This window comes from Monodelphis domestica, chromosome 8 (assembly GCF_027887165.1).
Source record: "Monodelphis domestica isolate mMonDom1 chromosome 8, mMonDom1.pri, whole genome shotgun sequence".
In the NCBI taxonomy this organism is placed as follows: domain Eukaryota; kingdom Metazoa; phylum Chordata; class Mammalia; order Didelphimorphia; family Didelphidae; genus Monodelphis; species Monodelphis domestica.
Genome location: NC_077234.1, coordinates 83,892,486 through 83,915,898, shown reverse-complemented (window position 1 = coordinate 83,915,898; position 23,413 = coordinate 83,892,486). Strand labels below are relative to the sequence as shown.

General features: G+C 36.3%; 1 protein-coding gene across 1 annotated transcript in view; it reads right to left on the bottom strand.

Moving 5' to 3' along the window:
• PLEKHM3 (pleckstrin homology domain containing M3) overlaps nucleotides 1–23,413 on the bottom strand; it is a 248,881-nt gene that overhangs the window by 145,607 nt on the left and 79,861 nt on the right. Inside the window, exon 4 of the mRNA XM_001365586.4 lies at nucleotides 16,801–16,946. Within this exon, the coding sequence (XP_001365623.2) occupies nucleotides 16,801–16,946 (146 nt within the window). The remainder of the gene's footprint in view (nucleotides 1–16,800; nucleotides 16,947–23,413) is intronic.

The following is a 23,413-nucleotide window of genomic DNA, read 5'->3' as shown; positions in this document are numbered from 1 at the left end:
TCAGAATTACACAGGATTTAGCAGCTTTAACATTAAAGGACTGTAGGGCTTGGAATATGATATTCTGGAATGCAAAGTAGCTAGGATTATAGCCAAGAATCATCAATCCCTCAAAACTGGGTATAATCCTTTAGGAACAAAATGGATATTTAATGAAATAGAGTACTTTCAAGCATTCCTGATGAAATGACCCGAGCTGAATAGAAAATTTGACCCTTAAATACAAGACTCAAGAGAAGCATAAAAAGGTAAACATGAAAGAGAAACCATAAAAGATTGTTAAATTATTTAATTTCCTATATGGGAAGATAATACATGTAATTTCCAAGAACTTTATCATTATTTATACAGTTAGAAGAACTCTACATAGAGAGAAGGCTCAAGTATGAAATGATGATGATGGAATGATTAAAAACAAAACAAAACCAAGGGATGAGAAAGAAATGCTCTAGAAGAAGAGGGAAGACAGAGGAAGAATATGGAAAATTAAGTCACATAAAAGAGGCATAAAAGGAAGAACCTTTACAGTGTTGAGGAAGATGGAGGGAGAATGTGGAGGACAATGCTTGAACTTTATTCTCATAAGAATTGGATAAAAGAGGGCATAACCTATACACTCAGTTGGGTGTAGAAATTATCTTACCCCACAGGGAAGTAGGAGGGAGAGGAAACAAGATAAGGGGAGGGAGCCTGATAGAAGAAAAGACAGATTAAAGGAGGTCATGGTCAAAGGCCAAATAGACTTTTAAGGAATCACAGGGTAAAAAGAGAGAGAAGGATAAAAAGGGGGAAATGTAGGATGTAAAGAAATACAGTTAATAATTATGACTGTGAATGAGATGAACTCAGCTATAAAATCGAAGTGGATAGCAGGAAGAATTAAAAGCCAAAATCCAATAATATGTTCTGGACAAGAAACTTGATACAGAGAGATATACAGAGTGAAAATAAAGGACTGAAGCTGCTTCAACTAAGGTTAAAAAAAAAAAGCAGGGTAGTAGCAATCAAGATCTTAGATAAGCAAACCAAAAATGGATCTAATCAAAAGAGATAAGCAGTAAAACTACATTTGCTAAAATGTATAACAGATGAATGAAATAATATCAATGCTAAACATGTATGCACCAAATGGAATAAATAGCATTCAAATTCTTTTTTAATTAAAAAAAATTTTAACATGCTTTTTGAAATTTTTGAGTTCTGAATTCTCTCCCTCCCTCCTACCTCTCCCTCACCCATTGAGAAGACAAGAATTGTGAGATCAGTTGTACATGTGAAACATACAAAACATACTTCCATATTAGCCATATTACTAAAAATATGGCAAGAAAATTTTTATAAGTGAATATTTCAATTTTCATTCAGACTCCATCACTTCTTTCTTTGGAAATGGATAGTATTTTTAAATTTTAAGTCCTTCAAAATTGTCTTGGATCACTGTACTGATCAGAAATTTCTGACATAGAAAAATGATCATCATACAATATTTCTATTACTTTGTTCCATATTCTCCTAGTTTTGTGCACATTATTTTGTATTATTTGTTGTAAGCCTTTCCAGGTTTTTCTGAAATCACCCTACTTAACATTTCTTATACCACAATACTATTCCACAATCATATACCACAAGTTGTTCAGCCATTTTGCTATTGATGGGCATTGTTGCACTTTCTAATTCTTTGCCACCACAAAAAGAGCTGCTATAAATATTTTTGTGTAATTAAAAAAAATTAAATCCCTTCCCTTTTATTTAGCATACAAATTCTTAAAGAAAGTTAAGTGAATAAAGGGAGGAAACAAAGAGTAAAACTATACAAGTGGGGGATATCTCAACCTCCCCCTCTCAGAACTAGATAAATCTGATAAAAAAATAAATAAGAAAATAGTTAAAGGGATGAATAGATTTTTGAAAAGTTAGAAATGAGAGACTTCTGGATTAAACTAAAAAGGAATACATCTTTTTCTCAGTGGAACATGGCATCTACATAAACACTAACCACATAATGAAACATATGAAATTAAGAAAACCATTGAAAGCCAGGAACTGGTTTTATGAAAAAAAAATTGGTTAATTTGTTTAATAAAAGAAAATCAAATTACCAGTATTAGAAATGAAAAGGATGAATTCGCCACCATTAAAGAAAAAAGCAATTACTAGAAACTATTTTGCCCAACTACATGACATTAATCTAACAATCTAATTGAAACAGAAGAATATTTAGAAAAATACAAATTATCCATATTAACAGAAGATGAAATAGAATATTCAAATAACACCATTTTAGAAAAAGAAATTGAACAAGAGCATCAATAAAATGCCTAAGAAAAAATCCCTATAACCAGACAAATTCACAAATGAATTCTACCAAACACTTAAAAGATTAATTCCTGTTTGGAAAAATAGGTGAAAAAGGAAATCTACCAAATTCCTTTTCTGACATAAATATGGTATTGATACATCAATTAATTGATAATTAAGAGGCTAGTTGAAATAATTAACAACTTCAGCAAAGTTGCAGAACACAAAATATAAAATGCAGGAAATAACATCTAAAATAAATGCTCATAGTAATCTAGTTTTTGACAAACCCCTCAAATCTAAGCTTTTGGGGCTTGAATTCCCGGTTGGCAAAAATTGCTAGGAAAAACTAGAAAGCAAGTTGGCAGATACTAGGCATAGTCCAACATCTCACACTGTGAATCTTGAAATTTCTCAGACTTGTGAATGTTAAAAAAATTCCCCATTGGGGAATTCTCCATTGGGACAATTCCCTATTGGGACCACTCCCCATTTGGACAGTGAGAACTGCTTTAGGGGAGAAAACTCCTTGCTGAACAATGAAAAATACTTAAACCCATACTTAAGCCATGCCTATTTTTAGAATTAATACAAAGGGGTGCTAAGTACCTATAAAGGTCAAGCAACTTGTGAACTTACAAGGAGCAAAGAGGAAAAAACTTACTCAGAGATTCTAGCCTACTCAGGTGTGGATTACTAAAAGGATTAGTCTACTCAAGTGTGAATTCAGAATGGGCTTTCCTTTGGAAAACGTCTACTATGATTGGTAGATGGAAGAACTTAGGGGAGGTGACATAGGAGAAAAACCCTTATATAAGAAAAGGACAGGATCTTGAGAGACAGGCTCTAAGGAGGTTGTTGAGAGAAGGACAATCTCTAAGGAGGTCTCTCAAGGGAGGCTGACTCTGGCTGGAACTCCCTCTGGGGAGACTCTGTCCCCTTGAAATCCTCGCTTGAACAGATCTTATGGTGAGTGATTAAGGACTGACTGATCTTTTCTTTTAGGGCTTAGGCCTGGGTTGGCCAGGGCTGCCTGGGCTGGCCTATTCTTTTCTCATTTATTTCCTTTTTCTCACTTTCTCTCTTTCTTTGATTCCTCATTGTATTATTAATTAAATTCTCTATAAAACCCAGTTGACTTGGGTATATTCATAATTGGGAATATTTCCCTAGTGACCACCTTATATTTGATTTAAAACAAGACACTGTAGTGAAAACATATTTTCTGCGGTCACAATTTACTCACCCACTCTTATATCTACTACAATTTATATCTTCCACTATTTTACTCACTACAGTTTACAACCTCAACCATTTTAACTCTTACAGTTTATGGCATCCACTCTTTTAAATGCCACAACACCATATACTGAGATTAGGTCAAAATGGGTAAATGATTTAGATTTAAAGGGTGATATTATAAGCTAATTAGGGGAACATGGAATATGTCACATTTTTATCTGTCAGATTTAATGATAAAGGAAGAATTTATGACAAAAGAAGAGATAAAGGACATTATAGAACATAAAATAGCTAATTTTGATTACATCAAATTAAAGACTTTGCACAAACAAAATCAATGTAATCAAGGAAGTAGGAAACTTGGGGGAAATTTAGCAAATTTCTGTAATAAAGCCCTCATTTCTCAAAAATAGAGAGTCAAATTTATATGAATACAAGTCATTTCCTAATTTATAGTCAAAGTAGATAAACAGGTAGTTTTCAGAAGAAGAAATCAAAGTTCTATATTTCTGTGAAAAAATGTTCTAACATTGATTGGAGAAATGCAAATTAAAACAACTTTGAAGTACCAGCTCACACTTAGCAGATTAGTTAATATCACAGAAAAGGAAAATTACAAATGTTGGAGGGAATGTGGAAAAACAGGGACACTAAAGAACTGTTAATGGAATTATGTACTGATCTAACCATTCTGCAGAATAATTTGAAACTATGCCCCAAATGCTATAAACCCAAGCATATTCTTCGATCCAGAAATACTATTACTAGATCTGTATCCTAAAGAAATCAAAGAAAAAAGAAAAATGATTATAGCAGTTCTTTTGGTGGTAGCTAAAAATTTGAAATAAAGAGATGCTCATCAGTTACTGAATGCTAAACAATAGTTATATGATTGTGATAGAATACTATTGTGTTGTAAGAAATGATGAGCAGGATGCTCTCAGGAAATCCTGAAAATACTTACGAGAATTAATGCAAAATGAAATGAGTGGAACAGGAAAACATTGTACATTTAATCTAAAATAATTCTGAAGGACTTATTATGAAAAATGGTCTTTTTTTCCAGAGAAAGACTGATGGTATATGAATACAGACTGACATACTTTATTTTATTATTTTTTGTTTTCTTTTGCAACATAGTTAATATGGAAATGTTTTGCATTATCATATATGTATAAATTATCTCAAGAAGAAGATCAAGGGAGAGGAGAAAATTTGGAATTCAAAATTTTAAAAAATGTTAAAATTTTGTGTTTATATGTAATTGAGATAAAAGAAAATTAAAATTAAATGAGAAAAAATCATTGGAATTCATTATTTTCAGTTAATACATCAATGAAAGAACATTGGTGATGAGACAAGTTTTTCCTTTTATTTTTTCAACTAAAAGGCATTTATTTTCTCTTCCTCTGATCTTCCCTCTCTCCAAATTGAAAAAGAGAATAATAAAGCACTTAAATCAAATATACATAGTCAAGCAGAATAAATTATACACTGTGGCCTTGTCCAAAAATATGTCTCATTCTTCATTGAGTCTAATCACCTCTTATAAGATGAATTGCATGATTCATCATTGGTCCTCTTGAATCATGATTGAGTATTATGTTGGTAAAAGTTCTTAAGGCTTTTGAAATTTATAATGCTGTACTTATGGAATAAAGTGTTTTTTTTTTTTGTTCTGCTCATTTCAGTCTCTATCATTTCTTAGAAGCTTTACCAAGTTTCTCTGAAATTCTCCATTTCAAAATGTCTCAATAGTTTTCCATAATCTTCATGTGCTCATGTGTTCGTTCCTCTGTTCTTCTATTGATGGGGATACTCTTAGTTTCTTATTGTTGCTACTACAAAAAGAGCAGCAATACATTTTTTTAATGTATAGTACTTTTTCTCTTTCTTTGATTAAAAAAAATACTCTTAGGACTATAACCCTAAAATTGATACCAATAAGTTAAAAGGTATAAAGAGTTTAACAACTTTTGGGGGCAGAGTTCCAAATTGCTTTCTAGAATATTTGGACCAATTCATAGCTCTATCAATAATGCATTAATGTGACTGTTTTCCCACAGCCCCTCAAACATGGCATTTTCCTTTTCTTTCTGCTTTGCCAGTCTGAAGGGTATGAGCTAAAACCTTAGAGTAGCTTTATTTTGCATTTCTCTATTAGTGTTTCAGAGTATTTTTTCATTTGGTGGACAACAGCTTTAAAAGCTTTCTTTACATGCTCTGATAATTAGTGATAAAAGAATGACTCATTCTTATAAATCTGAATGTTTTTTGTATATTTTAGAAATTAGACCTTTATCAGAGAAATTTGTTGTACAAATATTTTCCTCAGCCAACTATATTCCTTTTAATGTTAACTGCATTGCTTTTGTTTGTGGATAACTCTAAATTCCATGTAATCAAAACATTTATTTTATATTTTGAAATAGTCTCTATCCCTATATTGGTTATAAACTCTTACCCATCTCATGGATCTAAAAGGTAATGTCTTCATTGCTTTTCTAATTTATTTACAATGTGACCTTTTATGTCTAATAATATATCTTCTTCTTTAAAGAATTTAGATGCTATGTCATTTGGTGCATCTAAGTTAAGTACTTATATTAATTCATTATCTATAGTACCTTTAAGGATATTCTAGTCTCCTTGTTCATCTCTTTTAATCAATTTTTTTTTGCTTTACCTTTTATGAGCTCATGATTGTTATCCCTATTTTTTTTTTCAGTTTGGCTGAAACATAACGAATTTAGTTTCAGCCCAAACTCCTACCCTCGAACCTTTTAAAAAGTCTCTATGAATCTTCACAAATCAAGTTTGTTTATTGAGATACATGTTAGATAATGCTTTGTAAACTGTTCTGCTATCCTCTTCTGTTTTATGAGTGAGTTTATCTTATTCATGTTCATAGTTATTATAATTAATTGTATGTTCTTCCCAACACTCTATTTATATAAACTTTTTGCCTACCTCTTTCCTTTTTAAAAAGAAGGGGGTGACAAATTAGGAGTGTGCAGAGTACCAGTGATTTATAGTCTACCTTCTTTTCCCTGCTTTTCATTTCCCTTTACTCAGATACCAAACAAGAGCCTACCCTTTCTTTATTCAATTTAAACTCCTTTCATGATCCACCTGGAGTTTGTTTTGTCTTTGAAAAGTCCTTCCCTGAGTTTCCCCTTACTCTTTCTCCTGATTTTCTTCTTTCCTGTTTCCCTCTTCCCTTCCTGGTAAGTGTATTTCTACTCTGAAATATTTCTATGTGAATATATGTATTTTACTATCCTTTGATGAGATGAAAGTGAGGTTCAAATGATGTCCAAACTTCTCTTTCCTTGTTTATAGTCTACTTTTAAACCTAAATTATGTGAGACAAATTTCTTTGCTTCTCTCCCTTTTTCTTCTCTATTGTATTCCTTTCCCCTCCTTTTCACTTTATTCCTTTAAGATCATCAAAACATAATAAAATTATATTCAGGTTCTTTATTTTGTGTCCCTCTATGCTTGATGACATTAAAGTTTTGACAATATATTTCTTGGCTCTCATTGAAATATAAACCTACATTCTTGCACTTTTTTCAAATGTTCACATGTATTGTATTAACCTTCTTATATTTCTCTTGATTTGTATATTTTCATTCCAAAATTTGTATTTAGTTCTAATTTTTTAATTAGGCATCCTACAAGTCTCATATTTCTTTAAAGATCCATTTCCCCTCTGAAAGATTATATTCAGTTCTAATGAGTAAGCTATTCTTAGATGTCCACCTATAGCTTTGTTTTTAGCAATATCTTATTCCAAGCTTTCCTTCTGTGAAGAAGGGATTAACTCTCCCCTCACCCACTTTTTGATTTAATCACCAGAAGTACATACACCCCACTTATCCTTAGGTATGGGGAGGTGACCCATGTATGTTATAGTGAGTGACAAATCAAAAACCCACTGACTGCTCCCTGGGCAGTCCTAAGCAAAGTTAAAGCTACAATCGGGCCACATAAAGTGGAAGGAATGCACAGGAAGTGACACAAAGTAGCATCTTTAAAAGCAGTGACAACTTCTTGTGAAGTCAGTTCTTCAGAGGTCAGAGTTTGAGTTGGAATTGGATTTCCATTTGGAGGCAGATGAAGGATGTGTTTCGTGGATCTGAGACTGAAATTTGGTGATACTGTTCTGGAGTCTCTCCCTTGGAACTACCATGTGGGTGAGTGAAAAAGGCTGACTCCTTTTCCTGGCTTTTCTGGAGGTACTAGCCTCCAGAGAGGTCCTCCAACTTGAAAGAGGCCTTGTGGCTAGAACCCTTGTTTAATTTACTTCTGGGCCCTCTTTCCTGGGGTCTTTGAAGCCCTGCCTGGTTCCGAACAGCAGGAATAATTATCTACTCTCATTTCCTTACTTTCACTCTTTCTCCTTTTCTAAAGTATAAACTACCATAAAAAGTCATCCTGACTTGAGTAATACAATTTGGCAACCACATTTTTATACATTTAGTACAGCCTTTAATTTTAACCTTTACTCTTCCTTTAAAATGTTAGTAATCAGAGGCGGAGTCAAGATGGCGGCATAGAGGCAGCAAATTTTCAGACCTCTGAAAACCCTTCCTTACTGATTACAAACTTAATGCTCTTAGTGGAATGAAAATCAAACCTAACAACAAGACAGAGCCAAGGAACCCTCCTGCTGGACTCAACGAGGACACTCTGGTTTAAGAATAAAGAAGAAGGAAGGTTCTGGGATCCCTCCCCCACCTAGAGCCCTAAGCCTCCAGTGGCAACTGGAACTGTAGCATACCAAGCATGTTAGCATCTTGGAAGTATGATTGACGTATTGATATCGTATCCTATATATTCACTTACCAAACTCATGGTCAGATCACTTAATAATTATTGTATGGTAAACGACAGTCCAAAGGACAAGCGCAAAGGACAGGTGAATTCCTGGGCGGGGTGTTGCCGGCCACAGTGTCCTAGCTCCCACTTTGTCAGATCACATTCCTTTCCAAAGCGCATGTTGAATTAATCTCCTCCTCTTTGATTTCGTGATTATCAAACCAATCAATGTTAAAACCTATGTCATAAAACTTATTCATTAATCACTTCCCACTTCACATTCCTAAAATCTCCAATAAAAGTTGAGGAACATGTGCGAGCCTCTCTCTTACATCTCTTGCCTTGCCTCTCTTGCCCTTGCTGTCCCTTTTGACTCTTACATTCTTGATCTTGGTCTTGCCTATATTGCTCCTCCTGTCTGATTGATTTACGCAACGCAGTTTCCCCACATATTTTCCATGGCCATCTGGTCCATGGAGGGTATCCCAGAGTTCTTGGCTCCCCACATGTTCTCTTTTTTCTCATACTTATAATTTCTCCACTTGATATCTTCTTCTAGAGAGGTAATAATGGAGCTCGTGACTCCCTAAGTATTTTAACTTGTTGTCTCTGAGTCTTTATTCCTGTGTCTCTCCCTCTATCAGCATGATCTATTCATCCATAAACCTCTAGCCTCCATTCTCCTTCTCAGGTCAACACCAACAGGTTCATTATATAGGAACTGCTGGCAGTTCCTATAGGAAGATCTGGGTGGGCAAAGGCACTGGTCTGAAGGTACCTTGCAGGCATAGCTGTGCCAGGCACAAAGCATCCAACATAGGCAGTGGGGAAACAGATAGAGAAGAATCAGAGAGTGCAGAGTGGGCAGCAGTTGCAGCAGCAAGAACACTCCATATTCCACCCCCCTTCCTGAGGTTTTGGTCTCAGGGCACATCCAGCAACCCAGCCAGATTTAATCCCATCAAAGACTTCAGAGGGCAGGGAAGCTCAAGCTCCAATACCCCTCTGGCACAGACTACACTGAGAGATTTACTGACAAAACTCCAAGGGAGAAGGCAGAAAGAAAATTTCAAAACCACAAAAAAAGGAGAGGAACAAGAGCTCAGGCAACTGCAAGGAGTAAAGAAGGGGTAAATATGAGCAAACAACAGAAAAAGAAAAAAGAAATTACAATCGACAACTTCTATACAGGCAATGAACAAAATGAACTGGGCCAGGCTCAGAACATCCAACACAGGAGGCAGGGAAGCAGCCAGAGAGAGACCGAAGAGCCTGCAGCCCCATGGCTGGGTCCTTCCATCTGGCTCCAGTATCACCGGAGGTTTTTGCCTCGAGGCACATCCAGACCAACCCAGTTGAACCTAATCCCATCAGGAGTCCTCAGAGCTCAGGGAGGCCAGGACCCCTCTCCCCCTAGAGTGCAGGGCCTCCTGCAAGGACAGGAATCTCTGGGCGGGCAAAGGCATTGGTGTACCTTGAGGACAGTGCTGTGCCAGACTCAGAGAGTAGAATGCAGGCAGTAGAAAAGCAGCTGGAGAGAACGGGAGAGAGCCTGGGTGGCTCCAGCCTTCCAGGAGTCTTCGGCCTCAGAGCACATACAGCCCAACCCAGGTGAACTTAATCCGATCAAAAGCCTCCAGAGGACAGGGAAGCCAACATTCCTCCCCCAGAGACTGTACCAAGAGATCTGACAAAGCTCCAAGAGGGGAAACTGACAGCCCCAAAACAAAAAAAAAAATGAGAGGAACAAGAGCACAGACGAATACAGGGAGCAAAGAAGGGGTAAACACGAACAAACAACAGAAAAAGAAGAAAGAAATTACAATAGACAGCTTCTGTACAGGTAACGAGCAAAGAGCAAACAAAACAGAGGGGGAGGGATCAGCAAAGGAAAAATCAGAAATCCCAGCAAATTGGATACAGGCTTTGGAATAACTCAAAATGCAATTCAAAACATAATTAAGAGAGGCTGAAGACAATTGGGAAAAGAACTTAAAAACTAAGATAAATCATCTGGAAGCAGAAAATAGTGTCTTGAAAGCCAACATCAACCAGCTGGAAAATGAGGCAAAGGAAATGAAAGATGAGGTGAAGAAGATGAAAAAGGAGAAAAAGGAGATGAAAGATGAGGTAAAGAGGATGAAAGATGACCTCCAAAGAAAATCAGACCAGAATGAAAAGGATGACCAAAAATCCAGGGATGAAATCCAGTCTTTAAGAATCAGAATACAACAACTAGAATCAAGTGACCTCACAAGGCAGCAGGACACTATAAAACAAAACCAAAAGAATGAAAAAATTAAGGAAAATATGAAGCATCTCATTCACAAAACAGAGGATTTAGAAAATCGTTCAAAGAGAGACAAATTAAGAATCATTGGTCTACCAGAAGACCATGACAAAAGAAAAATCCTGGACATCAGACTACAGGAAATTATCCAAGAAAACTGCCCTGATATCTTAGAACAAGAGGGGAAAGTGGAGATTGAAAGAATCCACAGATCACCTCCTGTACTTAATCCCCAAATGACAATACCTAGGAAAGTTATAGCCAAATTCTAAGAACTATCAGATCAAAGAAAAGATATTACAAGCTGCCAAGAAGAAGTCATTCAGATACGATCTGGCTGCATCCACACTGAAAAACTGAAAGGCATGGAATATGATATTTTGGAAAGCAAGGGAACTAGGTCTACAACCAAGAATCAACTACCCAGCAAAACTGACTATATTCTTACAGGGGAAAGTATGGTCATTTAACAAAATAGAAGAATTCCAAGCATTTGTAAAGACCAGACCTGAACAGAAAATTTGATGTCCAAGCACAGAACTCAAGAGAATCATCAAAAGGTAATTAAAAAAGAGGGAAAAAAGAAAAACAAAATAGAAATGTGTGGTTCCAAAAGTGTGACTCCTAGGAGGAGAGTTGCTACCTTCAGAAGATGAGAGGTGTAACAATTTTGGAAATTGTGATTGGCCTCTGTGAAGAGGGGTAGGGATAGGAAAGCACCATAAAAGCCACAAAAATCCTTTGGCTGGCAGTCTGATGAAGTTGAGTCTTGTGGAGAATGTTTCCTGGAGATAGTCTTCGAGGAACCTCATTGGAGACTGCAGTGTGGATCCTGACTTCAACTTAGACTCTGACTCCTGGACTGCTTGGTTGGGTGAATGAAAAAGCTGACTCCCTTCCTAGTTTCCCAAGAGACTAGCTTCTATCTTGGAGGAGGCCACATGATTACTCACTGCCTGCCCTCCTGGCTGAGGACTAGTATAGGTATTTTCTCCAACTTCTTTCACATTTCTCTACTTTATTGTTTCCCCTCTATTTTGGTAAATAAACTGTATCCAACCATTCAATTTAACCTTTATACCTGGAAGAACTAAATTTTTGACTAAAGTATTTATTTAGAGGTATATGCTATGAGTAAATGAAGAGTAAATTTTTTTGTCTTCTGGTTCTAATAGATGTGGTCAGTTTTCCTTTATTATTTCTTGAAACATATCTTTTTGTTCAAGACTTTCAAGTGGCCTAATAGTTCTTACGATTTTTTTCTTTCTGTCCTATTTTCCAGGTCAGATTGAACATCAAAAAAGGAGAGGTACTTTAAAATCTTTTCTATTTTTCAAAGACTTTTCACTTTGTTTTAACATTGCTTGTTCTCTCATGGTGTCACTAGCTTCTGTTTGATCCATTCTAATTTTGAATAAGTCTGTTACTTGATGAAGTTTTATTACTTTTGTATTTTGCTATTCAATCTCTTTCCAAGTCATTTTTATAGTGCCTTCATTTTTTTTCCAAGTCTTTCCTCAAGAAAGCTCAAAACATTGATAACATGATATTTTAAAATACACTTTATTTCTTTTAGGAATTCTACTTGATCTTGTGGTCAAACTGTATAATTTTTGTTGCTGTTGATGTTGTGGAGTTATTCTCATCTGGGTTTATGTATTGGACATCCCTAGCTCCACAGCAGTTTTTTAGTATGAGTGTCTTTTTTTTGTTGTTTGTTTGATTAATTATTCATTCTCCCAGCTTTTATTTCCCATACTGGAACTTTGGGTTAGGGCAGGCTCTGATTACTTCTGAAAGAAATTTCAGAGACTTGTTTGGTCCTGATCTATATTCTTTGGGGTCCTGCTGTTTCTTTCTCTCAATATTTAGTGTTGTGTTCTTTAAGGATCTTATGGGTGGCTGAGGCAAGGGAACTGCAAACTTTAACACATCCTAAGTAATTTGTTCTGGGGCAAAGCCTGATCTCTACCTTCCTGATATAGGTTTTGCAAGTCTCCAAGTCTGGGTGACAAAACTGTAGGCTTATTCCTGGTTGGAACTTTACTGGTAGACTGCTGCTAGTTCCAGACCTTATCAGGCAGCTAGAAGGTTCTGTAATTTCAGAGAAATTGTCTCTGTCCTGGTTACTTAGCTGCAGGCCCTAGTCTAGGTCTTTAGACTGAAGAATCCTTTTCCAGCCCTCATTAATTTTAGTGCCTTCCCTCTGAGATTATTTCCAATTTACCCTTTTTATATCTTGTTTTTGCACAACTGTTTGCCTTGTCGTATACCCCAGTAAACTATGAACTCCTTGCAGGCACTGACTGTTTATTTTTCCTTTTTTTTTGTTTTTGGTCTTTGCCTTTCTTTGTTTTCTCCATAATTTAGCACAATGCTCGAGGTTTAATAAATGCTTCTTGAAGTCCTGAATGACTGAATCTACAACCCCAATCCTAAGTAATAATCACACAGCTGCCTCTTTCCTTATTTTTTCTTTTTTACTTCTTTTCTTTTGCTCCTCCTTCCTTTTTTAATTTTTATTTTGCTTCCTTCATAGCATACAACTTCAGGTCTGATCCTCCCTTGATTCCTGACTGTTTCCTGAGTCTGTGCCAGAATCTGACCCAGCTGGAGGATGGAGGTGGTGTCATAGGACAAAGTTGTTAGCTGCCTCCTATTCACAATCTTTTCAGTCCACAGCCTCAGACTCCATCCATGCCAGATACATAACACTGATCCTTGTCCTGGTTCATAGCTCCACTGGCCCTACTCCAGTCCCCTTACTAGAAGGCTCTGTGTGGCATTCCTGATCATACTACCTTCCCAGTGTTCACAGTCCTCTGGCTGTTTCCACAAGCCTCTGGCTATCTTCCTATGCTGGCATGGGCTGGAAAAATGACTCACTGTGGTTTTTCCTTGGATTTCTGGACCACTACTTGGTCTGGTGTTCCTCCTTGATCTTCATTGGAGTAATTGTGGGAGAGAGCTAAGCCACTGTTTCTTCCATGCTTCCATCCTTGCTAGTCTTGTCTTAATAGTGAGACAGGTTTTTGTAGTGGGCAGCCTCAGGAAAAGCATTACAAAACAATCCAAATGCAATCTACTCCTATTTCTGCCTCCTGGCTCTCTTCAATTCTAAAATCAGTTTGTTTTAAATCTAAAATCCTGGTATAAGATACCATGACTGATGGACTTATTCAGGAAGCAGCCCTTCTAGTTAGGTCATCATATGTGAGCAAAAATGATCTTTCTGCCTAATAAAGCAGAAAAATCTAAGCATAATTACTCTGAAGGCTGAGCCAGATTTTTTACTTTAGTACTTTACCTTTAACTTTATGCAAATGGAACCATTAACTTCATTTGCTCTACCCAAGCCTTCTAACTGCTTGCTATTGCTGCTGACAAGCAAAAGGAAAAGAGTGGGAGAAAAATTATCCTGTATTTTCTCTTCAAAACTGGTGGAGATTCAAAACTACACATATGAAAAGTAGAATAAGGTAACAATAAATAGGTTCCTTTTTTCAAACATTTTGCTTGGGGGGATATAATTTAAATTTATACTACAGCCAAATTTTATATAGAATTTGTATACATACATGCTTAAACTTTATATATCACATATGTACATGCATGTAGATAGAGAACTATACATCTATATATTCATATATATTCCCCAGAGAAGTTTTTCCCTCATAATAAGGTAAAGAGAATATAGAAGATAGCATTTAAAACAGTACTTTTGATTTTAATTTAACACAGTCCTGGGATGTAGGTACTTAAAAATGCTTGCTGCCATGAAGGAAAAGTGCTATGTTTGAACTACAGCATTCTGGAACCAAATAGGCTCTTGGATTTCAAAATTCTGAGAGTTTCCAAATAACATGGAGTACTATTCAATATACTGCTCTGAATTTCATGAGTCTTTCTGGGCACTGGGGGAGATGCAATTCCTTATGTGATTTTTTAAATGTGACTAGCAAAAAATGACTTTTATAAGTATTGATTACTGATTTTTTTACCTTAATATAAGTCTGAATTATTACAATGAAAAGTCTCAGCTGGAATAAATAGGGTATGAACCAAGTAAATTTTGTATATATCTAAAACTCTCTTAAATATAAAAACTTTACAAATTTTAGCATTTGGAATGGAAATCTTACTAAAATACATGATATAATTTTTGTCTTCTTAAGTAGAATAGGTTGAACATCCTTTTATGTTTTCTTGATGCCTGCAGATCATCATTAATTATGGATATTAGTTATGAAACTGCTATAAAAGCAGTGATACCCTAAGTGACTACTGGGTGTTTACAGCTCTTGGCTACTCCAGCCAAAGCCCTAGGTCAGTGATGGCAAACCTTTTAGAGACCAAGTGTGCAAACTGCAATCCTCACACTGCAAGTGCTCCCATTGGGCTGCTAGGGTGGGTGATGGGAGAAATGTTTTCAGGCACAAGTGGAGAAGGGAAAGTGAGCAGTCCCCTCCAGCACACATAGCAAGCATGACATAGGGTCACCAACATGGTCCTAGCTATTGGATGCATAGAACTCTGTCTCCTCCCTCTTTTAGCTATCCCAGGTTCTATCCCTACATCTTGGATGTTCCTATCCTGCTATTTTATTTTATACACATTTGTCTAACAAGCTATAAGATTATTGAGTAGAGAGTCTATATTATTTTTCATCTTGCTATTCCCAAAACTCAGGTCAGCAACTTAGAGGGCATTTTTAAAGTGTTGCTGAACTGAGTGAGGGCTCTAGAGTGGCTCTTGGAGCCTCCTATGCCCCTACCCTTTATGTCCTTGCCTTTATAGATTCAAACATGTACTGTTGTTCAGTTGTGCCCAACTCTTCCTGATCCAGTGGGCCATGGTGTCCATGGGGTTTTCTTGGTAAAGATAGGAGTGGTTTACCATTTCCTTTTCTAGTTAAGGCAAATAGAAGTTAAGTGACTTGTCCAGGGTCACATAGTCACTAAATGTCTGAGGATGGATTTGAGCTCAGTTCTTCCTGACTCCAGGACTAGTGCTCTATTCACCAGACCACTGAGCTGACTTCTAGGCAAATAAAAGTTAAATGACTTGCCCAAAGTCACACAGCTAGTGAGTTATTAAGGCCATATTTGAACTCATGTCTTCTGGACTTTAGATCCAGCAGTCTGTCCACTGAACCATCTAGCTGCCCTCAACACGGTATCTTGGATGGCTGTTCTATAGAACTCTGAGTTTTGAGGAATAATATACAAAGTGATCCAACATCAATTGGTTAACATTAGTCAGCACCTCTTTTGTCACACAAATATAAAAATACCATTTGAAATATCTAGGTGCTATCCAAGTCCTGGATAGTGTTTCACATCTGAATGTAGACTTCCATCTCTTTCCCTCAGACTTGCCTTATGTGGTTAACTTGCCAAGAAAATAAGGAAATTCTCAAACCTGTGAAATTGAGAGATGAAAATATATGGGCAGGCCTACCGTGGGATTCTTTTAGGCTAAACGGAAAAGAGAAAGTTCAAGAGAAAATACTTTGTACTGAAGCCTCTTATCAGTTATAGGTGTTTATACTGATACTTAAACAAGAGATTCAATTTCTGCTCAAATTCCAACTTGCATATCTCCTTATTCCCCCACCCCCTCCATCCTGGCATAATACCCACTGATGGTCACCGTGATCAAGGTTTATAAGAATCTAAATGATTTGACCAGTTGGATTTCAAAAAGAGTCTCTTTTAAGATATAAAAATACCTTGGATTTATACAGGGGCTTTCTTTCAAAGATCACTGGCATATTCACACATATGGTATCATTTCATTTTTATCCTTTCTAGTTCTGTGAAGTTGAAGTTGCTAACATCTAATAAAAAAAAGAGAACTATCTCTACCAGAATTCTCTTTTGACACTTGGTAAGACTTTATGAATGAAAATAATAAATTACAGATATAATTTTTGAGAGCAAATTAAATATATAAAACGTCAACCTGTCAGACATTTGGCTATAGGAAGTTAAGATGGGAAAGACTCTTAGAAAGCAGTAGAAAAATTTATGCTGATTTAGTATGAATTTTGAATTGAGCTTACTTAAAATTTCTGTTATTAGTATCCATCTTATACTGTACAAATATCCAATTTGTTACAAAAAAATTTCAATTTTAGCAACTACCTTATATTTTGCAATATCCCAGTTGTGAACTATCCGTGCTGGGATTAGAAAATGGTCATCCACATGACAGCTACTGCAGTAATACCATCCACTGTAACTGCACACCTTGGCTTTTCCATTGGACAAGCCTATGGATCGCTGACAGCCTGTTGAAGGGAAAAAAAAGAAGGAAACATTGTGCGTTTGTTACTAACATCATTACGATATTCTAGGAATTGTTGTAGCATGGTACAATGGAGAGATCTCAATTTGAATTCTGTTCTTGTTACTTAATAGCTATATCACATTGAATTAAATCACTTAACTTTTCAGGGCCCTAGTTTCTTCATCTGTAAAATATCAGAAAATTTCACAAGCAACAGAGCTGTTTTGACATTTCTGAATGTCCAAGAAAAGGAAAGCTTAAGAATTCTGTGAAGCTCTTAGACTTGAGGTGTCCTTCTTTTTGATACATTTAGTACTATAAGGAATAAGGGCAATACCAAAAAAAGAACCCTACCTCATTTAATCCATATCATGGTGAAGCACCTACAGAAACAAGAAGGAAACAAGCCTCTCCCTCAAGGAGCTTACATTCTGTCATCTAAGTATGTACATCTATAAGCATACAGATGTGTCTATATCCAACTATAAGTATATAGATAAAAAATAAACAAAGAAATTCCCTCAGGGTGGGAGTAGGGACTTAGTAGCTAGGGATTAAGAAAGGCTTCATATAAAAGGGAAAATATCAACAGAATTTTTTCAAGTAAATAACAGAATAGGGAAGGTATGAGGGAGTGCATGCTGGGCATGGGGCTTGTATACAGTACAAAGGCATGGAGATAGAGCTGTCGTATATAACAAGAAATGCCAGTCTACCTGGACCACAGAGGACAGGAAGAGGAATGATATGTAATAAGGTTGGAGGCAGGTGGTGAGAGGCTTTTTTAATTGTTTAAAATATATTATTTATTTTAAGCATTCTTTTATTAAAAATTTTGAGTTCTAAATTCTGTCTTCCCTTTTACTTCTCCCTATTCATTGAAAAAAGAAAGCAATATGATAAAAATTTATACATATGAAATCATGTAAAACATATTTTCATATTAGTCACATTGCAAAGAAGCAAGAAAAATAAAGTGAAATATCATATTTCAATTTGCACTGAGTTCATAATTTATATCTCTGAAGTCATCTTCTGGATTAGAGTAGTGACAAGTCTTTCACAGCTGATCACTGTTATAATATTGCTGTTACTATGTATAATGATCTCCTGGTTCTGCTCACTTTATATCGCAATCAATTCCTATGTCTTCCCAGGTTTTTCTGAAACCGTTCCCCTCATCATTTCATATAGTACAGTGTGAACCTTAAAAATTCTCAGACCCTACTTCATAAGGTTGGGTTAAGACCATTCCCCATTTTAAACAATGAAGGAACTTAGATCAGGAATGTGAAGACCTCTACTCCACCCCTACTTAAGCCTGCTTTAGGGGAAGAAACTCCTTGCTGAACAATGAAAGATACTTAAACCCATACTTATAGTAAGACAAAAGTTCTTAAGCTGTGCCTATTTTTAGATCTAATACAAAAGGGTGCTAAGGACCTATAAAGGTCAGGCAACTTGTGAATTTACAAGGAGAAAAGAGGTGAGAAACTTACTCAGAAGTTTTCTGGTGTGAACTTAATAAAAAATTCAAAGCCTTCTTAAGTGTGAACTAAGAATGGTCTGTCCTTTGAAAAATGTCTACTGTGATTGGTAGATGTGAAAATTTGGGGGAGGTGACATAGGAGAAAATTCCCTTTATAAGGAGAGGAAAAATTGAGTCTCAGGACTGTCAGAAGAATCTCTCTCTGGAGATGGATGGCTGGCTGAAACCAGTGTCTCTGAACACTAAAATCCTTGCTTGGGACAGATCTTGTGGTGAGTGATTAAAGACTGACTGATCTCTCTCTTAAGACTCAGGTCTAGGCCATGTTGGCTAAGGCCCTTCATACTTATTCCTTTCTTACTCTCTCTCTCTTTCATTAATTCCTCATTTGTATTAATTAAAATCTTTATAAAACCCAGCTGACTTGGGTATATTTTAATAATTGGGAATTTTCCCCTGGCTACCACCTTATATTTGATTTAAAACAAGACACTATCTTGAACCATAATTTCTGTGGTCACAATTTAAACCATCCACTCTTATCTACCACAGTTTAAGTCTTCCACTATTTTAATCATCACAACAGTAGTATTCAATCACAACCATATGCCAAAAATTGTTTATCATAGTAATAGGTTTTTAAAAGCCAAGCTGGGAATTTATATTTGATTGCGAAAAGCAAGAAGAATCCCTCTTGGAGCTTCTTGAGCTCCAAGTGTCACTCCAAGGAGTGACAGTTGGTTGAGAACTTTAGGGAAATGACTTTAGCCACAATGCAGAAGATGGACTGGAATAAAGGAACGTTGAAGTAATAGTCTAGGTGAGAAGTAATGTGAAGATTGGATTTAGCTATCTCCTGATTTGTAACAATGAAGATGCTTAACCTAACAAAATCAGGGATGTCTTAGGAACTTTTGCATTATTCTACCCTACTTTGTCTAACAAAATGGGGAATGTCTGTAACCATGCTTGAAGATTGAGTGTTTAGGAGTATGGCCTTTGATAGAGAAATTGACAAATCAGACACAGCTGACCGACCCCTGGACTGTCCTAAGTCAAGCTTAGGCTAAGATTGGTGCAGAGGAGATGCAGAAAAGGAGGTAGAATCTTCTAGGTTTTTTTTTTTCCCCATGGGGCTTCCACTGGTCTGTCCCTTTTCCCCTGAAGATGTGGCTCTGGCTGGCAGCATGCTAAGCATTCTGACATCTTGGCGTGGTGGCATCTAATTGTCTAGATTTTGGCGGCGAGTTTGCCCTTGAGCTAATTCAGGTTCAGGCATCTTGGCTGAGCCCTCTTGGAGTTCAGGCTGATTCCTTCCTCCTTTACTCTCCAAAACTTCATCTTCCTAGAGTCTCTAATCTTCCCCCCTGGCACAAGCCAGGCGGAAGAAATCCTAAAACTTTTCCTTCTCCCTTCTTCTTAATTTCTTTCCACTATATTAATTAAATCACCATAAATTTCCAGATGACTTGGGTATTTTTTATTTTGGGATAGCCCATGGCGACCAATAATTAATATAGTTTAGGTCACAACACTAAAATTATCCTTTACAGTAATGAGGGCCTGAACCCTCTGCCTCAGGGTAATAACTATGTACTAGAGAAAAAGGGTCAGATAAGAGATTCTGTGCATGTAGAAATGTCTAAATTTGGCAACTTGCTGGAGATGTGGGGTTAGGAATGGCATATTATTTATCATCTCTAACATGCATCCCAAACAAAACTACCACTGTAGTTCAGGTTCTATAACACTGTAATAAGTCTGAAAGGTAGTTAATGATTTTGTTGCTTCTATTCGTGCTTTTATCCACCTAGCTATCAAAATGATGTTTCTAAAGCATAGTTATAACTGTGTCAGAACTCTCTTAGGAAGCTACCATAGCTCCCCATTGCCTCTATCAAACAGACACTCCTCTGCTTAGCATTTCAATTCCTTCCCCAATGTGGCTCTAGCATCATTTTCCATATTTATTACCCATAATTCTCTGCACTAAATAGGAGTACTTGCTGTGATTCATACCTACCTTCCTCAATCTGTTGTTTACTTCAAAATTCTCCTGATGTTTTACCTTTTAAGCCCTTCTTAATCCCTAGCTACTAGTTCCCTACTCATACCCTAAAGAAATTACTTTGAATTTATTTTTTATCTATTTCCTAGATATTTTCTTTCCTGATAGAAGGTAATCTCCTCATGAGTGGGGCCTATTGCATTCTTGTTCATGATATGGGTTACGGGAGGAAGGGTTCTTTTTTGGCATTGTTCTTATTGCTGGTCAGCCACAGGGTGAGTCTCTTAGCACCAAATGTATCAAATAGAAAAGGCCCTCAAATCAAAGCTTTTTTGCCCAGGGATATATTCCCTTTCTATCTCCATTCCTTAGGATCCCTAGCATGGTCTGAATTGAACTAGGTGGCTACTGAGGTCCCTTCTGAGGCTGAGATTTTGTAATCTGGAATCAGCATGTTGCTTTTGACTGTCAAAGAAGAGTTCTTCTACAACCTTAAGGGGGCACTTGTATTGATGTGGTTCAATGTGTAGGCTTTTCCTTTCTACTCATCTGGAACTCTGGATAGGCCACTGTCTTCATATGTCTGATCTGCTCAACTGAACCATAAAGCTAACTCTGACACCTGGAATTTCCATACTGTGTTTATACTTTGTGCAGCATGGATTATTTAATAAAATTTAGGTGATGAGATGGTGACTTGAATGTTTGGTCTAATAACTTACCATATATAGGTTTTATGATTCATTTTCAAATAATTTAAATAAATCAAATTTGCTTAGCCTTAAAACTATGCATACATAATTTAATCTTTCTTGAGAGTTTGGAGATCTTATGGAGCTTCCAGGTCATTATTATGAACATCAATTATGATACAGGACAACAAAATAAAGTTGAGCTTTTTTAGTGGTTTGTCCAACATGTAATTATGGAACACCTACTATGTGCTTGGAGTTGTGGTAGGTGTTCTAGGAGGATGTGTGAATGCATGCAAATATTATTTTTCTTTAGGATCATAATTCTGAAACTGATAGGTAGGATGTAAAAAAAATCATACTTAAGTTTATTAAAATGAAAATATCAAAATGATTTTTGAAGAATTATAAAATTCAATTGTAGCTATCATTTTAGTCTGTAGAGCTGCCATTTCCAAATAGTAGATTTTACTATATGCATTATATTTCAATTCCAATTTACTAAAGGCTTTTATCATAATCATAATTAAGCTTTGGATTTAGACAAGTACAGAGAGCACAGAAAAGCTTCCTTTTCACTTTTTTGTGTGATTAAAAATAGGTGCCTACTGATTGAGAAATAGATAAACAAATTGTGGCACAAAGTCAGTAACAGACAATAAACATTTTAAAAATACCTATTTGCCAGGCACTGTTTTAAGTTCTGAGTATACAAAGAATGACAAAAGATAGTCCCTGTTCTCTAGGAGACTACAATCTTAAGAGGAAGACAACATGCAAATAACTACGCACAAACAAACTGTATGCAGGATAATGTGGAAATGATCAACGGAGTGAAAGTACTCCTTAAAGAGGAATTAGGAAAAGCTTCCTGTAGGGTGAAATATTAGCTGGGACTTAAAGGAGCCAGGGAGAACAGGAGGAGATGAGGAGGAAGAAAAATGTTCCAATTTGGGGGGAGAGTCAGCACAAATATACAGAAGATGGAGATACAGTGTCTTGTTGAAGGAATAGTATCACTGAATCTCACAGTCACTGCATGATGGTAGCAACAGTATCAGAGAAGAGGGAAAATATGAGATATCTCACAAAGGTAAAATAGGTGTAGAAACAGATTGGATTTTGGAGGTGAGAGTAGAGTAAGGAGTCAAGGATGACCCTGAGGTTGTGAACCTAAGTGACTGGGAAGTTGATGGTACCCCTGATAGTATTGGGGAAGAGGAGAAGGTAAGTTGGATGGGAAGAATGTTAAGTTTAAGATGCCTATGGGACATCCAACTTAAAATGTTCAATAGGCTGGTAGAGATTTGAGAATGGAGGTCAGGAAAGAGGTTGGGGCTAGATAAGACGGTCTGAGAATTGTCAACATAGAGATGATAGTTGAATCTATCAGAATTGAGGAGATCATCAAATAAAATAGTATAGAGGGAAAAGAGAAGAGAGCCCATGCCAGAGTTCTGGGGGGCATTAACAGGCATGAACTGGATAAAGATTCAGCAAGAGAGATTAGGAAGTGGTCAGACAAGTAGAAGGAGAACTTGGATAGAGGAGAGTAATGAAAACCCAGAGTGTCAAGAGGAAGAGGGTGATCAATCATATCAAAAGTGTCAGAGGTATCAAGAAGAATAAAGACTGAGAAAAGATCATTAGATTTGACAATTAAAGGATTGCTTATTAACTTTGAAGAGAGCAATTTGAATATAATATTGCTCTACTGTAAGAAATGATTATCATAATGAATTAGAAAAATGGAAGGATTCACACGAACTGATACAAAATGAGATAAGGAGAGCTGGGTAAATATACAAGATTACAACAACATGAATGAAAAGAACCACTACCAAACAACTGAAACTGAATGTTGTGAAATTATAAAGAACAAATTTGGCTCTAAAGAAGAGATGTGAGAAGATACTTCCTCTCACTCCTTTGTAGAGCTTGGAGGGTCATGGCTATGGAAAAATGCAAAAAACATCAGACTTTTTCAATGTATTAATCTATTTTACTGAATTTTTTTCTCTTGCTCTCTTTCTTTTTTAAAAAGTGACTTGTTATAAAGAATGGTTCTTTAGGGGGGAAATCTAGTCAATGTAAAAGTAAGTTATTAAAATCTCTTTTTAAAAAAAAAAGGTTGCCTTTGATACAGGTGTAACCCTCCACCTTCAGGAACTCTTTTTTTTTTTTTAAACCCCTTATCTTTTCTTAGAATCAATACAAAGTATGAGTTCAAAAGCAGAAAAGCAGTAAGGACTAGGCAACTGGGGTTAAGTGACTTGTCT